The following is a 19,640-nucleotide window of genomic DNA, read 5'->3' on the forward strand; positions in this document are numbered from 1 at the left end:
TCCTCTCAGTATGAGGGTTCAAGCGAAAATGTCACAACAACATTCATGAGCTGCTGATATGCGTGTGCGCTGACCTCCTGTTTGGTCTCTTGTAGCTGCTGCTCCAGTTCACTGACTCTGTGCTTCAAGTCATCGACCCGGGCCAAGATCCTGTTCCTCTCCTCCTCCAGGTAGGCCTGCTCCTGCCCAGCTAGCAGCTCTTCACACTGAGAGCAGATGTATATATATAAATGTAAAACCAACATCCTCTCCATTCTTGCACAAAAACAAGAACTTTACCTCTTGGTGCGTGCTCTCCGTGCTGCTCGACTCCTCTCTCTGGATTTCCTCATCGTTCTCTCTCAGCTTCTGAACTCTATCTACCCCCTGTAGAGACATGCCCCCTCCTGTGTCCGAGCAGGTTCCTCTAGCAGCTCCCAGCAACCCACTCCTCACCAGCTCCGCAGCACCGTCCTCAGGATTATACTCTGCACACAGATTCAGGATGGTCTCCAGCCTCTGTCGCTCCTATGGAAGCGATGCGAGACGTAAGCATGAGCTCCGATATTATAGATCATATTGCAGATTAGCTTCACACGTGTCCTTGTGTGACATTGTCCCATTTAGGCAGCTGTCCCTCTGCCACTGGCACGGGACAACTGTAACCTGATAGCAGGAGGGCCGGAGCTAATGTAGTGCGTCTCTCAGGAGGGGCTTCGTGGTAAAAACCTGTCAGAGCGTGACTTGTTTCTGAACAGAGAACTGTGATAACTGTAAAAAGAATAACACATCTAACACACTAGCAAATACTTGTTTTCTGACTCTCAGTTTACACCAAACCAGCTGACACCGGCTTTTACGCTCAGATCAGAGATGCTGCAGTTTTATATCCTTGTTTTTCTTTTCTCTATGGCACCGTCTACTTGTTTGATATGCCACATGGTTGTAGCTTGTGGCTATTCAGTTGTCTCTCGTTACACCAAACAATGGGACGCTTGCTTTAATCCACCAAAATAGCGCAGAATATATAATCATCATTCCAGTCTGACAATAATTAGGAGTCTGGCAAGTCTAGGAACTATTGTGTCTGATGTACCCCTTGCTGCACTTTTGTCTGGGATGTGAATTATTGGGGCTTTTTAAATAACCACACTGACTCCGTGACGAGCGTAGATTTTAACTGCAAGATTTACACCTCAGACTGTTGTTTACTCTATATGAGGAAAAGCAGCAGTGCCATTTAAAGAGAAACCATGTTTATTAAGAGATTAAGTAAAAGACACAATGATACGAAAGTTATAATCAACGAGATTTAACAAATTGTATTGTGAAAGATTTAAAGCAGTCTGCCCATAAAATACTGTGAAAGTTACAGACCAAAGTAAAGTAGGTTTTAAACACCATAAATTAATTAGTTCAAATGACAATATACTATTTCTTTTAATGACTTGAGGCTGGCATGACCATATAAGGAACGAAATTACACATAATTGCCTCGTGTAGCACACTTATTTTGATTCCCAATGTATATTAATTTTACATACATGTTTTTGTTATTGTCATTATTATTGTGTCTATTTTAACACAGTAAATTAATGACAACAAATTGTCCTACTAAGCTTTAGAATTTTTTCAACACGAATCTTTGTTGTAGCCCCACATTTGCAGATGTAACAGTGGTATAGACCTTCTGGTTTAGCTCTTGGCCAGAAAGATAATTTCGGAATCTTTCGGAAAATGTTTCGCTTTACCTGGAAAATACAGGACATTAGTAGGAATAAATACGGTAACAATACCTAATACAAACATTATTGCTAAAATGTGTTAGTTTTCTTTGCAAATAAAATCACTTTCGTGTCATGTATCATAAAGGAAATTCTCATATCACAACAGAAGTCATACTTGTATCGCAAACCATCACTTTGACCGCTCTCTGGTGGAACTGATGCTAAAATTAACTTTTCTATCACATTACTTCCTCCCTCGCTTTGCCCTTTACTTTTTCTGAGCGATAACATGAAGCATGGGTTTTTAAAGTGCAAGAATATCCACGTGTAGGTCGGCTTCTGCATATCTGTGCCAACTGTGCCAATAGAGCGGTGTGCCAAATATAGGGAATTCATTTCACTGAGAGGAAATCCTCTCTTTGTCTCACTCCACAGGTCTGCAGCTTATGTTTTTGGATGCTTTATTCAAGGCTAACATGCTAAAACAAAAATCAAGACGCTAGTCTAGGAACTCAAACATGGGTCACCACATGCCAGCTAGTTTGTCATAAATGTGTTTTGTTTGAGCACCATTTAGCCTAAACACAACTCCAGCAGAAACTACAAGAAGCTTAGAGGTGCCTTGGTATAATAGAGACGTATGCAGTGGCCCTCTTCGAAGAACAGTTGAACCTTTTAAGAAATACACTTACTAGGTTTTTTTTTGACTGAGTAAAGGAGACATTAGCGTAGCTTAGTATAGACTGGAAACAGCTGGTGACCTCTGTCAAAAAGTGCAAAATAACAACAAACAAAACACATGGCTACTAGCATCTCTAACGCTCATGAGTTAACACATTGTATCTTGTTCTTTATTCCACAATCCAAGTTTTACACTTCAGTAGTTTAGCTTAGCAGTGATTCTGCTAAGCTAAGCTAACCATTGAGCTTTAGCAACTGTAACTTGTCTGTCATTCTTACGCTTGGTCCAAAATATACAACTGAGATATAATGTGGTAATTGTTGGTGTTGGTTAACAGTTAGTTTTTTTGTTTTTATTGTATAGTTTTTTTTTTCGTTGTTTGTTTTTTGCCCCTACCAGAGCCAAGCTAGCAGTCTGCCTCTAACTCAGGTCTCAAGCTAACCACAAAGCTAAGCTAGGCTAACCATCTCCTTCCCTAGCTTTTACTAAAAAAGTCAATGAACACTGTAGTGGTAATTTTTCTCACGTTTAGAAAAAAGAAAAAATATGGCCCCACATTTCTAACAACTTCTTTAACATGGGCTCCGTGGTGGGCTCCATTGTTTTGAAACTACATCCACTTATATGATTCAGTGCATATTATTGTAAAATAAACCATATCACCAGCCCAACATAGCCACAGAGCTGTAAACCTGTTGCCAACGCTAATCACATGCCACATTTTGTTTGTGTATTTGTGTGAGCTGCCAGGCCTGATTGTTACGCTTGAAGGAGTGTGACAAACTAAGCAGCTGATCCTGTTTAGATGTTCAGATTCTCCCACCATGACATGAATGCATCACACTATTAATGTCCACAAAATTAAAGCCGTGAAAGTTGAGAAAATCCAAAGGGATCGCAAGTCAAAACAATAATCAACACAGCTTTGAGCCAAGAAATATCTGCTCCTTATATGTTCATGTACTGGCAGAGACAGCGGATTGCATTGTCCACCCATATTCAGTGACTCGACACAAGGCGAGAGTAGCTCAGTTAGTAACTATCTTATTTGTTACCAGAAACCTTTTGGTTCCTGAAATAGTCTGTGGACGTGGAAGGCCGGCAGTGACCACCCGCCTCTGTGGTCGCTTCAGCTGTCAGTATGCAGGCTGGGGAGGGGGCTGAAGAATGGGGGGATTGCAGTGGGGGTAGTGGACAGTGGGTTTGAGGGAGGCTGGACTGAAGATGGATAACAAGTATGCGGCCTGTGATCCACTGTGGGTATGAGTAAGAAAGAGCCTTGAGTCAAGAGGAGGCAGCTTTGAAAGTAAATGCCACTCATCGTTCCTGTAAATATAGTGTTGAGCAATAAGCGGCCGCGCCCTCCGCTCTGGACCCCAAGACTTCTGGAGGAATGTTCACCCCGTGTCACTCGGGCCACATGGGCTGACGATGCCAGTAACGCTCAGAGTAGATGAGCTACTGGCCGTACGCCAGAGAGTTTCAAGAAGATATCTGAAAGCAGACATGCAGTCTGCTGTTCCCTCTCCACTGGACTGTGTTCATGTCCTTTCAAATCACTATGTTTGTTGACCCTGCAGCGTCAGTCCTCATCAGTTGTCCTGTGTTGTTGAAGTGTAGTGTTGGCAAATTATTTTTTTTGACATTGATGAAATTAAAATTTGTAGCTAAACAACTAGCTAAAAGCATGCATAAATAACTCATGAAGAAACACTTTGATGTGCAATAATCAATATGATTTCATTTAAGCGTAGTGTTAGACATTTGTAGAAATAATTTTGCAAAGAGTTTGATGCTATCCTTATGCGGACTAGCTAAATACAGTCATGACTCGATAATCCGACCCTCAACAATCCGAAAACCTTGCTATCCGACAGGTTTTTAGGAAAAACGGACGGTACCCATTAAAAATAGCCTTAACATACCAACGACCTTGGATTCCGACATGACATTTTATGTCACAAATAAGGATAACGGCGTATTATCTGACTTAACAATCCAACAGATTGGCTACATTGAGACGGCAGGACTTATTTCGGATTTTTTTGTGAAATCCGATTTTTTTGCGAGTTCATTCACATTTCCAATGAAATGCAACTTCTATGTGATCTCCTGTGTGAACGTCATACGGCCCAAAAGTGTCCCGCATGCACAGAAGAGGACACAATGACGTCACATGCAGCGAGCGTGCTCAGTGTTTACGGAAGCAGCAGCGCCACTCCTCCACCGCCGCCACCAATGGTGGAAACAGAAGTGTGACCACTATCCTAAACTAGCATCAGCAGCCAAGTACTGCCTGTGCGAGCCAACCACTTCCACCCCATCGGAGGGCACCCCTGGGGTGGAAGTGTCCCCCCCGACCGCTCCGAATATTCGGATAATCATCATTAATTGGGCCTGAATATCCAGAGATCAGAAAGTGCTATTGGGACCAGCCCTACTGGTTATTATAACTATGAACAACAATTAACAACAAATTACCCTCCAAGCATCAAGCCCCCCTTGTATCTCGACCTCCGTCTTGACAAGCCAACAGCCTTGCTATCCAACATAAAAGAATGTTTTACATTTAGTGTCTGATTATCGAGTCACCACTGTATGTCTCTATTTGCTTTCCACCACCATCTAGCAGGATAAATTCACAGATCAAAACACAGCTAGAAAGAGAGGAACATTGGATTTACCTCGCCACCACAACTGTAACATTGACCAAAATGGACCTTCTACAGATTCCACTCACACTCAGGATAAAGAATAAGCACACTATCATTAAAGGCTAACCATCATCCATCCATTTTCTATACCCCTCCGCTGTAGGGTCGTGGAGGGCTGGAGTCTATCCCACCTGACTAAGGGAGAAGGCAGGGCTACACAGAGAGACAGACAACAAGCTAAAGGGAAATCAGAGCAGCAGATATTTTCTTTCAAATGATTGACCTTCAAATGATTTTGGGTGCTAACAACAGATGTGAGCATCGAAATCCAATACCATTAAATTGATTTTACTTTGACTCACCAGATGTAGGCTGCAGGTATAAGCCTGACATTGACTGTGCATTTCATTAAACTTTCTCTGATCCTACTTCTATTTTCGTGGTACAGTTTTCAAAATCTACTTCACTACAGGGAACAACCACAACAACAACCTCAAGGTAGTAAATGACCACACTGAAAATGTCAAGTTTGGTTGAAGATTTGGATCGTGCAGTAAGGCAGCCTTGCTAGTTTTTTCAATGAATGACACATTTTAAAGAGAGTGCTCATCTCCTTGCGTGTAAAATGTCCATCAAAACAAAAACCTTGTCGCTAGTTTGAGGGGACATCATTTCTAAATCCTGGGCTCTGCTCTGCCCAATACAATTGTGACTGCTTTAAAAAAAATACAAACCACCCAGAGCGTTTTTCCAATTGTAGCAGAATGATCGTTATTGCAGGCAGACCCTTCTGAATTCAGTATTTTCAACTGTCAAAGCTGATCACTTACCAGTTTCTCCATTTCCTGCTCTCGCAGCCTCTCCTCTCTCTGCCAGCGGTGGTATTCCAGCAACTCATCCTCATTGTCACTAATCTCAGAGATGCTGTTTTTGCGTTCCCGGGTATATGGTTTCGTAAGGTTGGGTTCCTTGCTGGAGGATCCTTTTACAGTCATGCAGGAGGTTTTTCTTTGGCTGTGAGGACTAGCGAGAGGAGACAAACCTGATACAGAACCCAATCCTGACATGATAGCACCTCCTGTGCCAGACCTTAACTGCCTGCTGCCTGACTCCTTCTCCATCCCAGGCAGTGGTGTTGGACTCTGTGCATACAGTGCCCTCATGGTTTCTGCCTTTGAAGGGGCTGTGAGTTTGCGGTGGCCCTGGGGGCTATCTGGGACGGGTTTAGCAGTCAAGCCCTGTGAGCCCTGTGGTCCTGGAGTCCCTCTGCCAGACATGTAAGGGCTGAGAGGAGGGAGTTCTCTCAGGCTGGGGGACCCAGTTGGCTCTGGAGTCTTGAGCCTTTGAGGGACGTCTACATGGGAGAGAAACTGACCCTGCTCTCTCATGGGGCTGTGGGATCTCCTCTGTAGAGAGGAGCCTTTTAATCGAGGGCTGGATGGAGCTGTTGAGGAAAGCTTGATGGAGGATGGTTTGTGACTGAAGTTTTCTGTGTTCTGTCCTGACCCTCTGATTTGTGGTGTAGGACTTGATGTGGCCTCCGCCCTTAAGCTCCTAATAGACTTTGGACTCTCCTGAGCCCTCTGACCTCCGCTGGTAGCACTTGGGGCCACAGACAGTGAGCTCCGTGGATGGGGGACCGGAGTGTGATTGGTATGAGTGGACCTGGCAGGTACTGGAGGGGTTTTGTTGCCAAGTTTCTGGCCCAGAGAGCTGCTGCTGCTGTTTTCGTAAATGGAGTTGTTTGCTGTAGATCCGTTTCTCCCATTTAGTATTTCTGGGGGACTTGGCTGCGAAACAGGCTTTTTACCAAACCCTGAAGATGATGAAGATGGAGTCTTTAGCACCAAGGAGTCCTGCAGGTTTTTTGCCATGTTGTTGACTTTGGAGTCATGGTTGTTAGAAAAAGACTCATGATTCCCATTCTGGACACTGCGGGGGTCTGCAGAAGGGAGACAGAAACACTTGTGCATGAGAGGACAGTTGCAAAAACACAAGTAAACAAACACACAATGAGAAGGATCTGTTCTGTGTCATCTTCATCCTTCTGACATCCACCAACCCTCAGGTCAGCTGTAGGACGAAGGAGGTAGTCCATAAAAGGCAAAATATACACACACTCAGTGTCTCAGTGGCCCACTTTAAATAGTGATAAATGTGTGTCATGGAGCCCATGGTCTCCTGCGTGAACCAAACCCAGTGGTCGGGATGCTCCTTAGATGTGTTGTAATCCTACAGGGATCTGGAGCAGCTAAATATAAAGGCTGCAGCCGTGTACCTCATTCAGAGCAGATGAAATCAGGGCTTGGTCAGGAAAGAGTGGGCCAAACACACTGGGCAGGGTGTGGTGGCTCTTACTGTTCAGGCATTGACAGCCAAACCAGTAAGGTCAGAGGAGAATGGAGTCCAAATATCACAGCAGTTACAGTTGGCAGTGAGCCAAATAATATCACATCATATATATATATATATGGAAAAAAGACAACAACAAAAAAATAGGTGGCAAAGATTAAAACAACCCTTTTACACAATGGGGTCACACACTGAGCGAAAATCACAGATTTAAGTGAAGTAGATCACAATGTAGGCCACAGATAATTAGTTCTGAGGAAGCTATTTCTGCATCCTGTCAAGGATAATAATAACCAATATTTCAGTCAAACTGAAAGACCAATCAGGATGGAGGCATGAAAAGCAGGAGCAAATATAGTGTGAAAATTTAGAAGCGCAAAACTATAATTTCTGAGTTTTACACAAGTCATCTCATCAAATCAAGCCTTGTTACTGCATGTTTTCTTGGTAACACGTGTGTGAATTTCTATAATTTGATCTCCTTTTATCATTTTATTCAAATTACCTCTAACTAACGGCATTAAATTGCCACTGATTGAATTTTACAATTAGGAAGTGGTAATCCAAAGTGTGTGCCTGAAGCAGAACAGCTGCTGAGGAAACAGCACAACCTTCGTACACGACACACTTATTTATGGATCGCAGGAATGGTTCAAGTCTGGAGTTTTGATGGTTTATTGCGCAGAATAATTATCAAAGCAGGGTCTTTACCAGAAGGAAGAGTCTTCACGGTGTTCAGTCCGTGGCTCCCTCCAGGCAGCATGCTCTTCATCCTCTGAGCTTCTTCTGGATGGTTGAAGCGGAAAAAGGCCGACTGACCAAAACACAGCATGCAGCCTGTCAGGAGAGGAGAACAGAGAAAGCTGTCAGCGATGTGTTAGGTATATTTTAGTGCTTTAGTAGTTGTCATCTTCACAGTGCCAGTGCCATTCGCATTACCATAAAAGTACGGCTATAAAAAACAAGTGGGCTAATGGTTAATGCATTGTGGTTTTTTTATGCTTAAGTTTCAGTTGTACGTTTTCACAAGTATGATGTAAACAAAGGCCTAGCTAATTCAATGTGTAGTCCATTTAGTTTTTACAGGCCACAGTTCATGTGTTGTGTGTATGCAAAACAACTCACAATGCTGTCCTGCTTGTTAAATAATGAAAAAACTGGGGGTGTGCGTGACCACCACTTTATTAGTAAGATTTAATTTAACTTGTTTTCTCTGCAAACCACATTACAGCCTGTAAAGTTAGTAGGATATCTTCTCTTGTTGTTGATTTGTCTCAATAGAAAACTCAGTCAGTTACAGTCTTTAAAAAAAAAGTTTCCGTCTTATGTGGTTATTCCTGATGTCCGGTATTCATCCTCCCAAACAGTAGGCCTTCTGTTGACTGGTTAATTGACATGAACAAACCAACTTACGTGTAATTAACCAGGGAGTGACATCAGCTCCTTATCATTTCCCTGCGTTTCTGGTGTCTTTCAAGTATGTCTGATACAGTATTTCCACACACTTAAGTTTAGTTTCCAAGTATTCCACAGGTGCTTTACTTCATCCTTTAGAGTCCAAAGTGCTGCACCATCGTTCCGTTAGATATAAACCGAGTAGTTTCCTTCATTCCTCAGTTGCTTTATTCAGAATTTCGGGATTGTCCTTTGAATGCAGTAAAGTCTGAAGTATTCCTGATCAGCAGCTGCTGCCTCCACACACACACACACCGGCTTCAAATGACATTTTGCTGTAGCTGCTGGCTTGGATCCCATAGAGAGGGGACTGAGGGGGGCGGGACTCTTATGGCTTTTTTTTTTTTTTTTTTAACAGCAAGTACACATTTTTTTTTTTTTTTTTTTAACAGCAAGTACACATGTTACTGGAAGGACATGGGGCTGTTGCTATTGTGAAGGTGGACTGTGTTTGTGTGGGCTTTGCCTCCAATCGGGGCTGTCACGGTATCAGATTTTCTTGGAACAATTATGGTGGCCAAAAGAGTTAATATTATTGTGATATCTATAGAAAATTAGAAAAAAATAATGATGCTATGAGTCAAATTCATCTTTAGAAAGGTGGAGAGAATCTGTAACTTGGACTGTACTGTATGATGTTCGTATGTAGGAGTGTTAACGAGATACTTGTTTACAATATTATCCTATGTGCATTATTAAATCAAAACATTTTACATTGTACGTCACAAAACCAGTACATCATAACATGGATGTATAACACTGAGCAGTTAGTTATTTTACCCAGTATATCAATGTGTTTTTTTAGATTCTGCCGTCCTGCAGACCACTTGTAATTATTTAGCATGACAAAACTGCAATTAAACATGTGAGTCAAGACAAACTGCCTCTAACACCAGCAGTTAGTTAATCCTGCGACTGTGCTCTACCTTGTGTAAGGCGGAAGGGTCTGGTGACGGGGAGGCCGTCCACAGAACACTGGTTCCCACATGGGTACAAGGTGATGCTGCCTGCCTGGTTGTCGATGTAGCAGTGGTGAGCTGCGATGCCGGGGCCCTGCAGGGGGATGTCCGTCCCCTCGCTGCCCAGCGTGGTTTTCCCTGCAACCAGAGAAAACATTTTCTCAGTTTCAGTTACTGGAAAGCCACGTGGACCTGAATACCTTGTAAAGCATAGTTAGGTCTGAGGTTCAAAGCTGACGGGGTCTCAGAGGTCAAGGCTTCATAGGCAGAGTCACAAACAGAGTCAACACGTGAATGAATGCTGAACAACAGGTGTTAGTCTGAAGAGATGTGCTTAGCCAGGCAGATGACAGGCATCTTGTCGGTGGAATTAATACACCCATCTGCAGCTATTTTATATATATATACTGTGCTGTAATTTGATTATCTGTTATATTCTGACTGAGAGATTTGGCTCGACATAAACACGTACTATTTATTCTTATTTGATAGCATAGACGAGGTACAGCACAAAGACAGTCCCAGAAGGCTTTTCTCTGGGGCGCCACTGTCACACCCTCTGCTCTCTCTTCCTCTGTGATGTTAAGACTCAGTGAAAGACAAATGGTGCAAGAAAATCACAGGCGAGTGTGCAGTCGCCACTGTGGCTCAGCGTGAGTGGCAACAAGATGGTTAGAAGGTGATGTGTCATCAGTTTTTGTCACTTAATCACTCTTGACAGGTTGTGCCGCTTACTTGTTAAAGAACAATTGACTTATTTTGGATAATGTGTTAATAGAAGTGTCTGTATTTCCTATGGCGCTACGATTACAGATCCTATAGTCAGCACAGAGAGAGAAGTCTGGGTTTATATAAACTGCAATTTACTATATAGACTTAAAAGCAGGTTGCGTTTCCTGATGTGAAGCACCACTTACAGTTATAGTCACTGCAATGGTGCATCATAAAGAGGATTTAACAAGCTGCGGGTGAAGTTTCATGGTATCTATAAACTGAAAAACTTTCACTTCTTTCAGAGAATTACTATAATTCTAAATTAGCACTCTGTCATCAGCACAACGCTTGTTCCCAGTTTTATGAACCCAAACACCAACTAACACTCCCCTCAACACACAAACACACAAACAAGTCGTCACCTTCCAGCAGTGGCAGCAAAGTGATGGCCGTGCTCAGGCGTCCACTCCCCAAACTAACCAGGTGGGGGCGTTCTGCCTGGACCTTCAGGGACTTGCCTGTCTCAATCAGGTCTAAAGGAGTGTTCTGTCAAAACAAAATCAATTGGAAATCATCATCCTACATGATTCTGAAGCTAAACGATATAGCATAATATGATACAGTCCTTGATTCAAGCCGCAAACTACTGCAGGCCTTCATCCAGAAACATGGCTCTTTTTTTTCACAAATGATTAAGATAGACATTATAAATATAGATATATGATACAAATCTAATGAGATGACAGTTAAAATATTAAAATTCCCAAATTTAACCACAGAAGTATGTGATGTGGCTGTATTGGTAAATACAGCAACTGCCAAATGCTTGTTAATATTCACTAGATGCCGTTTATGATCCTGGAAACAACAATCCAGATGTTTGTTGGCAGCTGGAGGACTGAAGATTTAAATATCAGATTAGTGAATTCAAAGACAAACTTGGAGACGCATCTAATTATAAGTATGGACAGAGAAAAGCCCACTAACTTGATTTTACATTTAACAGATGCAGAATTAACATGAATTGTAAATGTAAAGAAAACAATAAAAAAGTGTTTTCCCATTCTTACGACAAGCACTGGTTGGCAGATTCTTTTACGATTTGGTTTGAAGCTGCTAGTATTGCTTTTAAAACCACGTACTTCTCACAGCTACTGGTTATGAAGTCCATCAGATTTAACATCTCGGTTGTATCAGCTGCAAAGGAGAAAAAAAAATGGCTCACCTGTAAGACCTGGTGCATCTGTCGCCCATGTTCCCCTTTACTCCTGCTCACGCGCTCCATGTCTGCAGGACTGTCAGAATTATCTGACACATGAGGGTCCTGAAGCACAGAGAGAGAGAGACAGAGTGGCAGGGCATGAATGGGAGCGCTGGGAATACTGCTACTACAGTCGTACTACAATGGGAACAGTGCTTTCCTTAGAAACGCTTCTGCCCCAGTTGTAAGCCCATGTGACCAAACCGTTGTACGGAGCAATTGTTTCTCCAGAACTATAGACAAAAACGGTCCATCAAGAAAGCTGCCATTCATTTAAACCTCGGCCTGTCACTGATTTTACATGTTAGAGAAGAAACGCAACAACGGCAAGACGAAATGCGAGCGTCGCAAATGTGCCTTGGATCTGCAGCAGGGCAGGAGGTGTGAAGGAGCTGTGCAGGTGTGTCGCACATCAGGGGTCAGGTCTCCGCCTTCGTCTGACCGTCGTGAGTCACCGTGACTCACACACACACACAGATCTCACAAACAGACACTCTCCATGTTTGCAGACAGATGCAGCAGATTAGATCCAGCTGTCTGCTCATCGAGAGGGAAACAGCCAAGCAGCAGACGTGCCTCAAACAATCACACATCAGCAGCCTGCATGACTCACCGTATTCTTCTGCTAAAAGCTGCTATCCTCGTCTTCCTTCACTATCGCATACATGGGTTGTTTGTCACCTCTGCCAACTGAGCAAAACTGGGGCAGACACAACTACCTACTATCTAGTGTCTGTTATGTCTACCAAGCATGAAACTTAGACTTACTGCATGTCATAATTTACATTTCAGAGGAGAACTGGGTGCCACTGTTGCCAGTGATTCTTGGCATAGGGTCTGTGAAACTCCACTAGAGAGATTCACACACTGTTCCCAAAAGATCATGCAAATGATTCATATTATTTTCATTTTCACCAGACCATTCAGTGACGATGTGTTTCTTATGCATCGGGTTATTCCCACCGCTCTGTATGTCAGCAAATGAGGACATCAACTCATTCACACACATTAAGTCTTATATCATAAACAAATGCTGGAGCTCTTTGTCGCTCCACGATGTCATCACCGATCAGTCATAATTCTTCAAAAACCAGCCAAAAAACCCTCCCCCCAGCTGCCGCGCTCTCAGTTTAGTTCATGGCGTTTGAGACAAACAGGGCGTTCAGTCTGCGTCTGATGTCACTCCAGACGAGGCTGCCGAGGCGAAACCACATGTATCTGACAATCATGTCCAGTGTGTGAGCCTCAGAGGACCCAGTGACACAGAGAACAGGCCGTCCCCTCTGTTCCGGCTCTGACACTGGACCCCTCACGCCTCTGCTGTCAGCCCACTGGCTGTCAACACTGGCCCTCTTTGAGCCACGCACTCAGACACAAGACAGGAGAGTGGGCAGGCTAATGTGTCTCTGTCTGTCTGACTCACACACACACACACACACACATGTGCACACATATGCTCCGGCTCCCACAAGCCTCAGTCATTTAACGTACACACCCAGGCCGGGGAACAGTTTTAATGCTTGCAAATGCAGGGCCTTGCACTGTAACCTGTCATTACGGAGGCAGTTATGCCCTTCAGAGTTGCCATGAGCTTCTGAAAATAGATCCGGCCAGCTCCACAGTCTGAGCTGCTACTTTTAAAGAGAAATGACTTCTACAGAGAGTGAACGCTGACAAAACAGACTGCAAACGTGTTACATTTTAAATTATTACTAAAATTTTAAAAAAAAGAAGAGGGTTACTTTATGAAAGGCGACGTAAAACTGTAAACAGCTCAGCCAAAGACAACCACTAGTTTAGTTACTTCACTGACAGACATGCAGCTCTTACCATCTCTCTGCTCTCACTGAGTCCACACAGCTACATCCATGGCTTTGGCTGAAGATTGTTAACACACAGAGCAGTGTCCACATTATTGTGTATGTCTTGCGCCCTGCTTTTTTCATTCACTCTCTGAGTTCCTCTGCTATTTCCCTCCTCCCAACCCCTTCTCCTCCCCATCCCGGTGCAGAATTACATCCCAGAGTTACACGCAGCAGAAGGGGACCAGACATCGGCACTGCCCTCCAAAACTTTTTTTTTATTGATTCCTTTTCTCTCTTTTGGGAAAATAAACCCTTTGAGTAAAAAAAAATTTTTTAAAAAACATCCTGCTCAACTCCTACAAGGATGATTGAAAGTTCAGATGGACCACACCAGGTGATCAGAGAAGGCTGGGCCGCCTCCTCAGCGCTATTGGTAAAGCAGGTGTTAACAGTCTGATCCGTGAGGGAAATAACACGTGGTGTAGGAGTAGGAGATGGAAAAGACCTTGTGTCCTCTGACTTCCTGTGCTCTTAGTTGTGATGTAACAAACTGGGAAAGGGGTATTTCCACTCCGCAACGATTTACGATTATACGGCAGAGTGGTTTATAAAGCGTCCACTGTGCTCGATGCATCAACGATGATAGGACAGAGAAATACTACGGTCCACAGGAAGAGAGCGAACCCATGCGAGCGTCTTCTCAGATGTCCCACAGGAACGATTTTGGCTTTCAGACAAACACAGACAGAGTAGGAGAGAGTGGGAGAAAGACTCCGCTATTGATCTCTCAAGGCTTTTCCCATGGTCGGGGGCCAGAGAGGAGAGGGAGGAAGTGAAGCAGATGATGACTCACTAAGGAAAATCAAAACAAACAAACAGAGGCAGCTAAGTAACCAGATGGACTGCAGCAGACTGAGAAGTCTGCAGAGAAGGTTGAAGCTGTGAGTCAGCCGTCCTCGGTGGTGATGTGGAGGCTCCAGCTGAGGGGACGAACATCTACTGGTGGACCTTTAAATGGGGATTTCGAATGTAGATGAGTCACCATAGCGAACAAATAAGCAAACGCAGCAGATGAGAGGGATCAGTCGTCGATGTCTGCTTTACAAAACTTCATAAATAGTAAACTGAGTCATGTATTTGGTTTGTTTTGTTGTTGTTGGCGATGTCACACCTTGTTTAATTACTGGAGCAAATGCATCAGCAATGATTTAAAGTGAAATGAAGGATGTTACTATATACTAGTAGTACTGGAAGGCTGAAAATATGTTAGACAAAGGTCAGATACACTAAAAAATATCTTTTTAGTATTATATTTTTAATTTTTAGATTTGTTTCTCTATTTTTGAAGTTCGCAAATTTAGCATAAATTCACAAATATTTCCCTTTAATTTAATTGATGAATTGTAAAAGTTTTGATTGTCTTTAAAAACATTACAAATAAGCACTGAAACAGGAACTTCATGGAGGTCAAAAAATTAGATGGAACGCAACAATCTCATTATATAATAAAGAATTTGATTAGTTTTTACACATGTAAGCATCAGTCATTAAACTTTAAAAAGCCAAAAAATACTCATGATCTTAAGTGAATTAAGGCTAGAAAATATACTTCAATTATGCAAAATTCCTGTTTTCCTGAGATTCTTTTTTTTTTCAGTGTTTTAAAAAGTTAGCAAAAACAAAAAATAGATATATAACTTAATCTTCTTTTCAGTGCTTAAGTTCTTGGCTCAAAGCCCGTCCTGTCTGTAGAGATGCCGCCGTTCGGTGAGCCGGAGCGCTATGGGATCATGATGAAAGTTCAGAGCTGGAGTGGAGCTGGACACCTGCCAGCTGCACCGTCAGTAGCTGCAGTTATGTGGATAATATTTCTTGAGCGGTGACCTTGAAATCATGCTGATTAGAGATTCCAACTTTCCAACCTGTTTAGATGGCCGCTAAACAAAGTGATCCAATAAAGTGTACGTTTACATTCCTCAATTTACATCTATTTCTAAATGTTTAGATAGGTGCTAATGTTTCCTGTTTACATCACTCTTCTCAGTCTGATTCCCACCGACCGGGCCGGTGCCTTCCAGCTGACCTGGCTACATGAGGCATTTTTATTCAGATTGGGCTACTTTTTCAGATTATTAGTGGAATACTGGGGTTTGTATAAACACAGCTAGTGTGTGAATTTACTGATGGGTGTCTTCAGATCTTGAGCTATGCGTGCGGTGGGAGGTTTACGTGGGTCAGCCCGTGTGCCCTGCAGTTACACACTAATACTGTGCAGCAGATGTGTGCGGGTCTGTGCGGTACGTCTGGGCATGACAGTGGGCAGGCGGAAGAAAGGAGGATGGTAACAATTATGCAAGTGGTGGCTCAGTCTTAGAGATGCATTCCGGCTGTGTTGGAGGATGAAGAGAAACAGCTCGCTGATCACCTCTCTTCTCAAATGACAACAGGGACTTCCTTGAACTACACCGAAGCTCTCAGTCAGCGTTTCCTCTCACAAATCCATCCTCTTCCGCTGACACCAACAGGTCAAAACACGACCTTTTGCCCAAACCTTGGCCTACATTTAAATTTAACTGGGGGCTTGTTGTGCTGGGATGGAGGCTGGGAGGAATGCAGGAGAGGCTATAGTCAGGGCAGGAAGGACCATCTTGAAGGAGGAATGATAACAGATTCACAGATGGGTTAGAGAGATGAATATCATCCACAGCACATACACAGATAGCTGCAGAGCACTATGTTATGACATGGTGCCCTATCATAACCTTTCCTGTTATACAGCAACAAACTGTGTACACAATGATGGCATTTAAATCTTCAGATTTAGCCCTCATACTCATGTAACGCAACAACAATCCGTACACCAACTCTCATCATGTGATCAGCCAGACGAACCAGAATGAACAACAGGAAACCGCTGATATTCCCCCAAAAAATTTTTTCCTTTGAGTCGCCCACCAAACAGATGTTCTGTTCCTTCTCTCACATCTGTCTCTCATAGCTTATCAATATTTCAACATCAGCAGAGTAAGTCAAGACAAGTCCTGTTCCCCCCGTCACATGAAAGTGACATCGCTCTATAAGTTTTATTTTAGCATTTTTAAAGTTAGAAACACACTCACTCATGTGCACCTCACGCCCATGTCGGAGAAATACTTCATCATCCTTTAATTCCGCCAAAGTCCATTACCAGACGCTTGAGCCTCTAAGGCAGCCTGATCTCACACACACATAAAAGTGTCCATTCACAAAGCCAGCTGGGTTTGGCTCTTAATCTTTTCTCTCTGAAACCAGATGACTTCCACCTGCTCTCACTGTAAGTGGGAAATGGTTCCTCATGAATGCGGCGATTTAAGATTCTAGCACTGATAATGATAGTATGTAAACTCTCTCACACACACAGCATGGTGGGAGAAAAAAAGAACTGGGTCATATTAGGCTCCCAAACAGTCACAATAGCCCCATTATCTAGCGCTCTCTCCCACTCTCTCTCTCCCTGCAACACACACAATCAAGCAAATATTTTTGTTTCTCATTACCCGAGCTGGCGAGGAACAGTTTCTTGTCTGTGGAATGATTCAGTCCAAAGATTAGAAACACAAGACGAGGCATCCTCCCAAACTTTTATGTGAAAAGTCTCCCAGTTTTTCTTCTTGGGGATGGAAATATGTGTCTCCTTCTTTGCTGCTGCTGCTGAGTTATTTTCAAAGTGAATGTTTTCGGCGCATCTTTCTGCCAGGCCCACCCATCTTTCCAGCCCACTCTCTCTCTTCCCACTTATCATTCCTGTTCCCATTCAATCTGTGCATCGCTCTGTGTTCCTCTCAGGGCAGATTTGATCTTTAGAGCTCCAGATTTTTTAGATTACAAGTGCCTACTCTGGTCGGGTGAAACAAAACTCTTTCTTGGGAAAATGACTTAACTAAACAGGAGTACACTTGACTTTCATTCATTTCTAGTGCAGTGACCACAAAAACTTGCTGGTGAAGTTGAAAAACTTTCCTTTCAGTGTCCCTGACTTAGTTTAAAGAGCACTTTTTTTGTTCCATTCACTACCTCACCAAGCTGTAATTAACAAAACACGGAAAAGGTGTCTTCTGGATGACATCACTTCAGACTTCAAATGAACACTTGCTGAGTTATAGCCGACGTTTGTTTGCACCTTGAAAGAAGCACAAGTGTCGCAGACACACCATCAACTCAACAGTTCCTCACATCTCTGCTTCATGCATGCAATCACAGAAATAGCATGAAATGACTAAAATTACTGTTAACCAAGTGGTTTCCTTCGCCACAAACAGCTGAAAAGAGCAGAGCTAGTAAATTTAGAGCCTTTGACAGTGTTGAATCGGGAAATTATAGTTATCACACAGCCAGTGGACACTCATGTTTTTCCTTTTGGGCTGGAATTTTTAGCCTGGATGTTGGTGTTGGACACGTTGTCAAGGCCCGAGTAATTGGTTCAGCCTGTCCTGGGCTCGGTTCAAATCTGTTGCGTCATGCTGCTTTTTGCCACTAATAAAACAGCCAAAGCAGACAGAAATAACCTGGTGAACCCCTCCTATGGAAAGGTTATGGGTGATTTTAGATGCACAAGTCTGAGGTGTAACGAGAAAACAAGTAATCTGTTCCTACAGATGGCTCAGAACAACCACATCTGTAACTACAATTACTCAGCATGGAACTGATTTTACTGAGGAATCTTCAAGACAGAGTTTCTGATATTTTACTATTTTCCAAGATGGTTTCAGTGATGACCTTGTATCTTTCATTTGCAGCCGGAAATACTTTCATCAGGGTGCATGAGATGCACATAAATTGGAACAAAATGTGCAGTGAACTGTCTTCACGTGGTTCTGAATAGAAACACACATGGGCATCAAAACATATGCATGTCCCACATTTTCAGACAGGAAACAGTCGACCCCTGGTGGTGACACCAGTGAATAGCACCCCCATTATCATGATCACCATGACTGCTGGAACATTTTATTGTCTAAGGCAGGGGTGGGCAATCCTGGTCCTCGAGGGCCACAGTCCTGCATGTTTTAGATGTTTCTCTCTTCCAACACACTTGATTCATATGATCAGGATCTTTATCAGGCTTCTGCAGAGCTTGATGATGAGCTGCTCATTTGAATCAGGTGTGCTGGAAGAGGGAAACATCTAAAACATGCAGGACTGTGGCCCTCGAGGACCAGGATTGCCCACCCCTGGTCTAAGGGTTATTTCTGCTGTAATGTTTGTAAAATTAACAGCATTTGCTCTTTTTAAAGAAAACTGTAAAAGATAATTTGATAAAAATGTGCATACTGAAAACTCGTAATGCCTTTTTTCCTGCATGCTTTACTAGATATAACACATGTGGAATCTGGTCATTGTATTGTGTCGCTGTGTGGTCGGGTGTCAGATGTCAACCTATAACTTTAGGACACAAATTCCTGACATGTATGGTGGTGTTTTTATTTCATGTAACTTTCCAGTCAGCTCATGTTTAAGGATTTGTCTGATCATTTGGACCACATCACTTTGAGACTGAACAAAATACTTTTAAAAATGATGCAAATAGTAAAATAAATGTAAATTAAACTCTCCCACAGTGACATACATGTTTCACTGCAACTTTAAAAGCTGCTGCAGGCTGCTGATGACCTTAGGAACAATTTACCACCTAACTTTAAGCACATGTCTTGGTGTTTGAACAATGTGATGTACTAAATTGCTTCTCAGTGGAATGCCTTATGTACAATTGTATATTTGTTGACGTGTCACAGTGCTGGGAAACCAGCTGCAGTTGTTTGTCTCATCACATGAAACAAGGAAACACCTGCAGCTTCATGCAGCAACAACCGTTAACATGTTAGGTAGACTTTAACCACACATGGGAACAAACACTGTATTCAGGTCATGTTTACCTAAAGACACCAGCTTTTACAAATACAATCCCAAATTGCCTTCACTCTAAAAATAGGTTATTCTATTCACATTAGCAGGAACACCCAATTTAAATGGATGTGAAATGCACGCCCATCAATTAATTGTACTCTGAGGGTAA

At 42.9% G+C, this 19,640-nt stretch overlaps 1 protein-coding gene and 1 long non-coding RNA gene across 8 annotated transcripts in view; one reads left to right on the plus strand and one right to left on the minus strand.

The window, feature by feature from the left end:
* phldb1a (pleckstrin homology-like domain, family B, member 1a) overlaps positions 1-17,285 on the minus strand; it is a 33,840-nt gene extending 16,555 nt beyond the window's left edge. For 3 of the 7 annotated variants that reach the window (XM_008285093.1, XM_008285095.1, XM_008285090.1), the window contains exons 1-8: positions 13,614-13,779; positions 11,748-11,846; positions 10,945-11,068; positions 9,776-9,946; positions 8,106-8,231; positions 5,873-6,984; positions 280-507; positions 75-206 (exon numbers count right to left, since the gene is read on the minus strand). In XM_008285093.1, the coding sequence (XP_008283315.1) occupies positions 75-206; positions 280-507; positions 5,873-6,984; positions 8,106-8,231; positions 9,776-9,946; positions 10,945-11,068; positions 11,748-11,846; positions 13,614-13,616 (1,995 nt within the window). In that variant the 5' untranslated portion in view covers positions 13,617-13,779. Of the gene's footprint in view, positions 1-74; positions 207-279; positions 508-5,872; positions 6,985-8,105; positions 8,232-8,807; positions 9,130-9,775; positions 9,947-10,944; positions 11,069-11,747; positions 11,847-13,613; positions 13,780-16,707; positions 16,958-17,124 lie in introns of those variants that run through there. The other 4 variants (XM_008285091.1, XM_008285092.1, XM_008285097.1 and 1 more) reach the window with 4 other exon arrangements.
* The window catches only part of LOC103359646 (uncharacterized), a 35,611-nt gene continuing 16,482 nt past the window's right edge, over positions 512-19,640 (plus strand). Inside the window, exon 1 of the long non-coding RNA XR_520319.1 lies at positions 512-527. This is a non-coding gene — a long non-coding RNA (uncharacterized LOC103359646). The remainder of the gene's footprint in view (positions 528-19,640) is intronic.

This window comes from Stegastes partitus, unplaced genomic scaffold, assembly GCF_000690725.1.
Source record: "Stegastes partitus isolate 25-593 unplaced genomic scaffold, Stegastes_partitus-1.0.2 Scaffold387, whole genome shotgun sequence".
Taxonomy (NCBI): Eukaryota; Metazoa; Chordata; class Actinopteri; family Pomacentridae; genus Stegastes; species Stegastes partitus.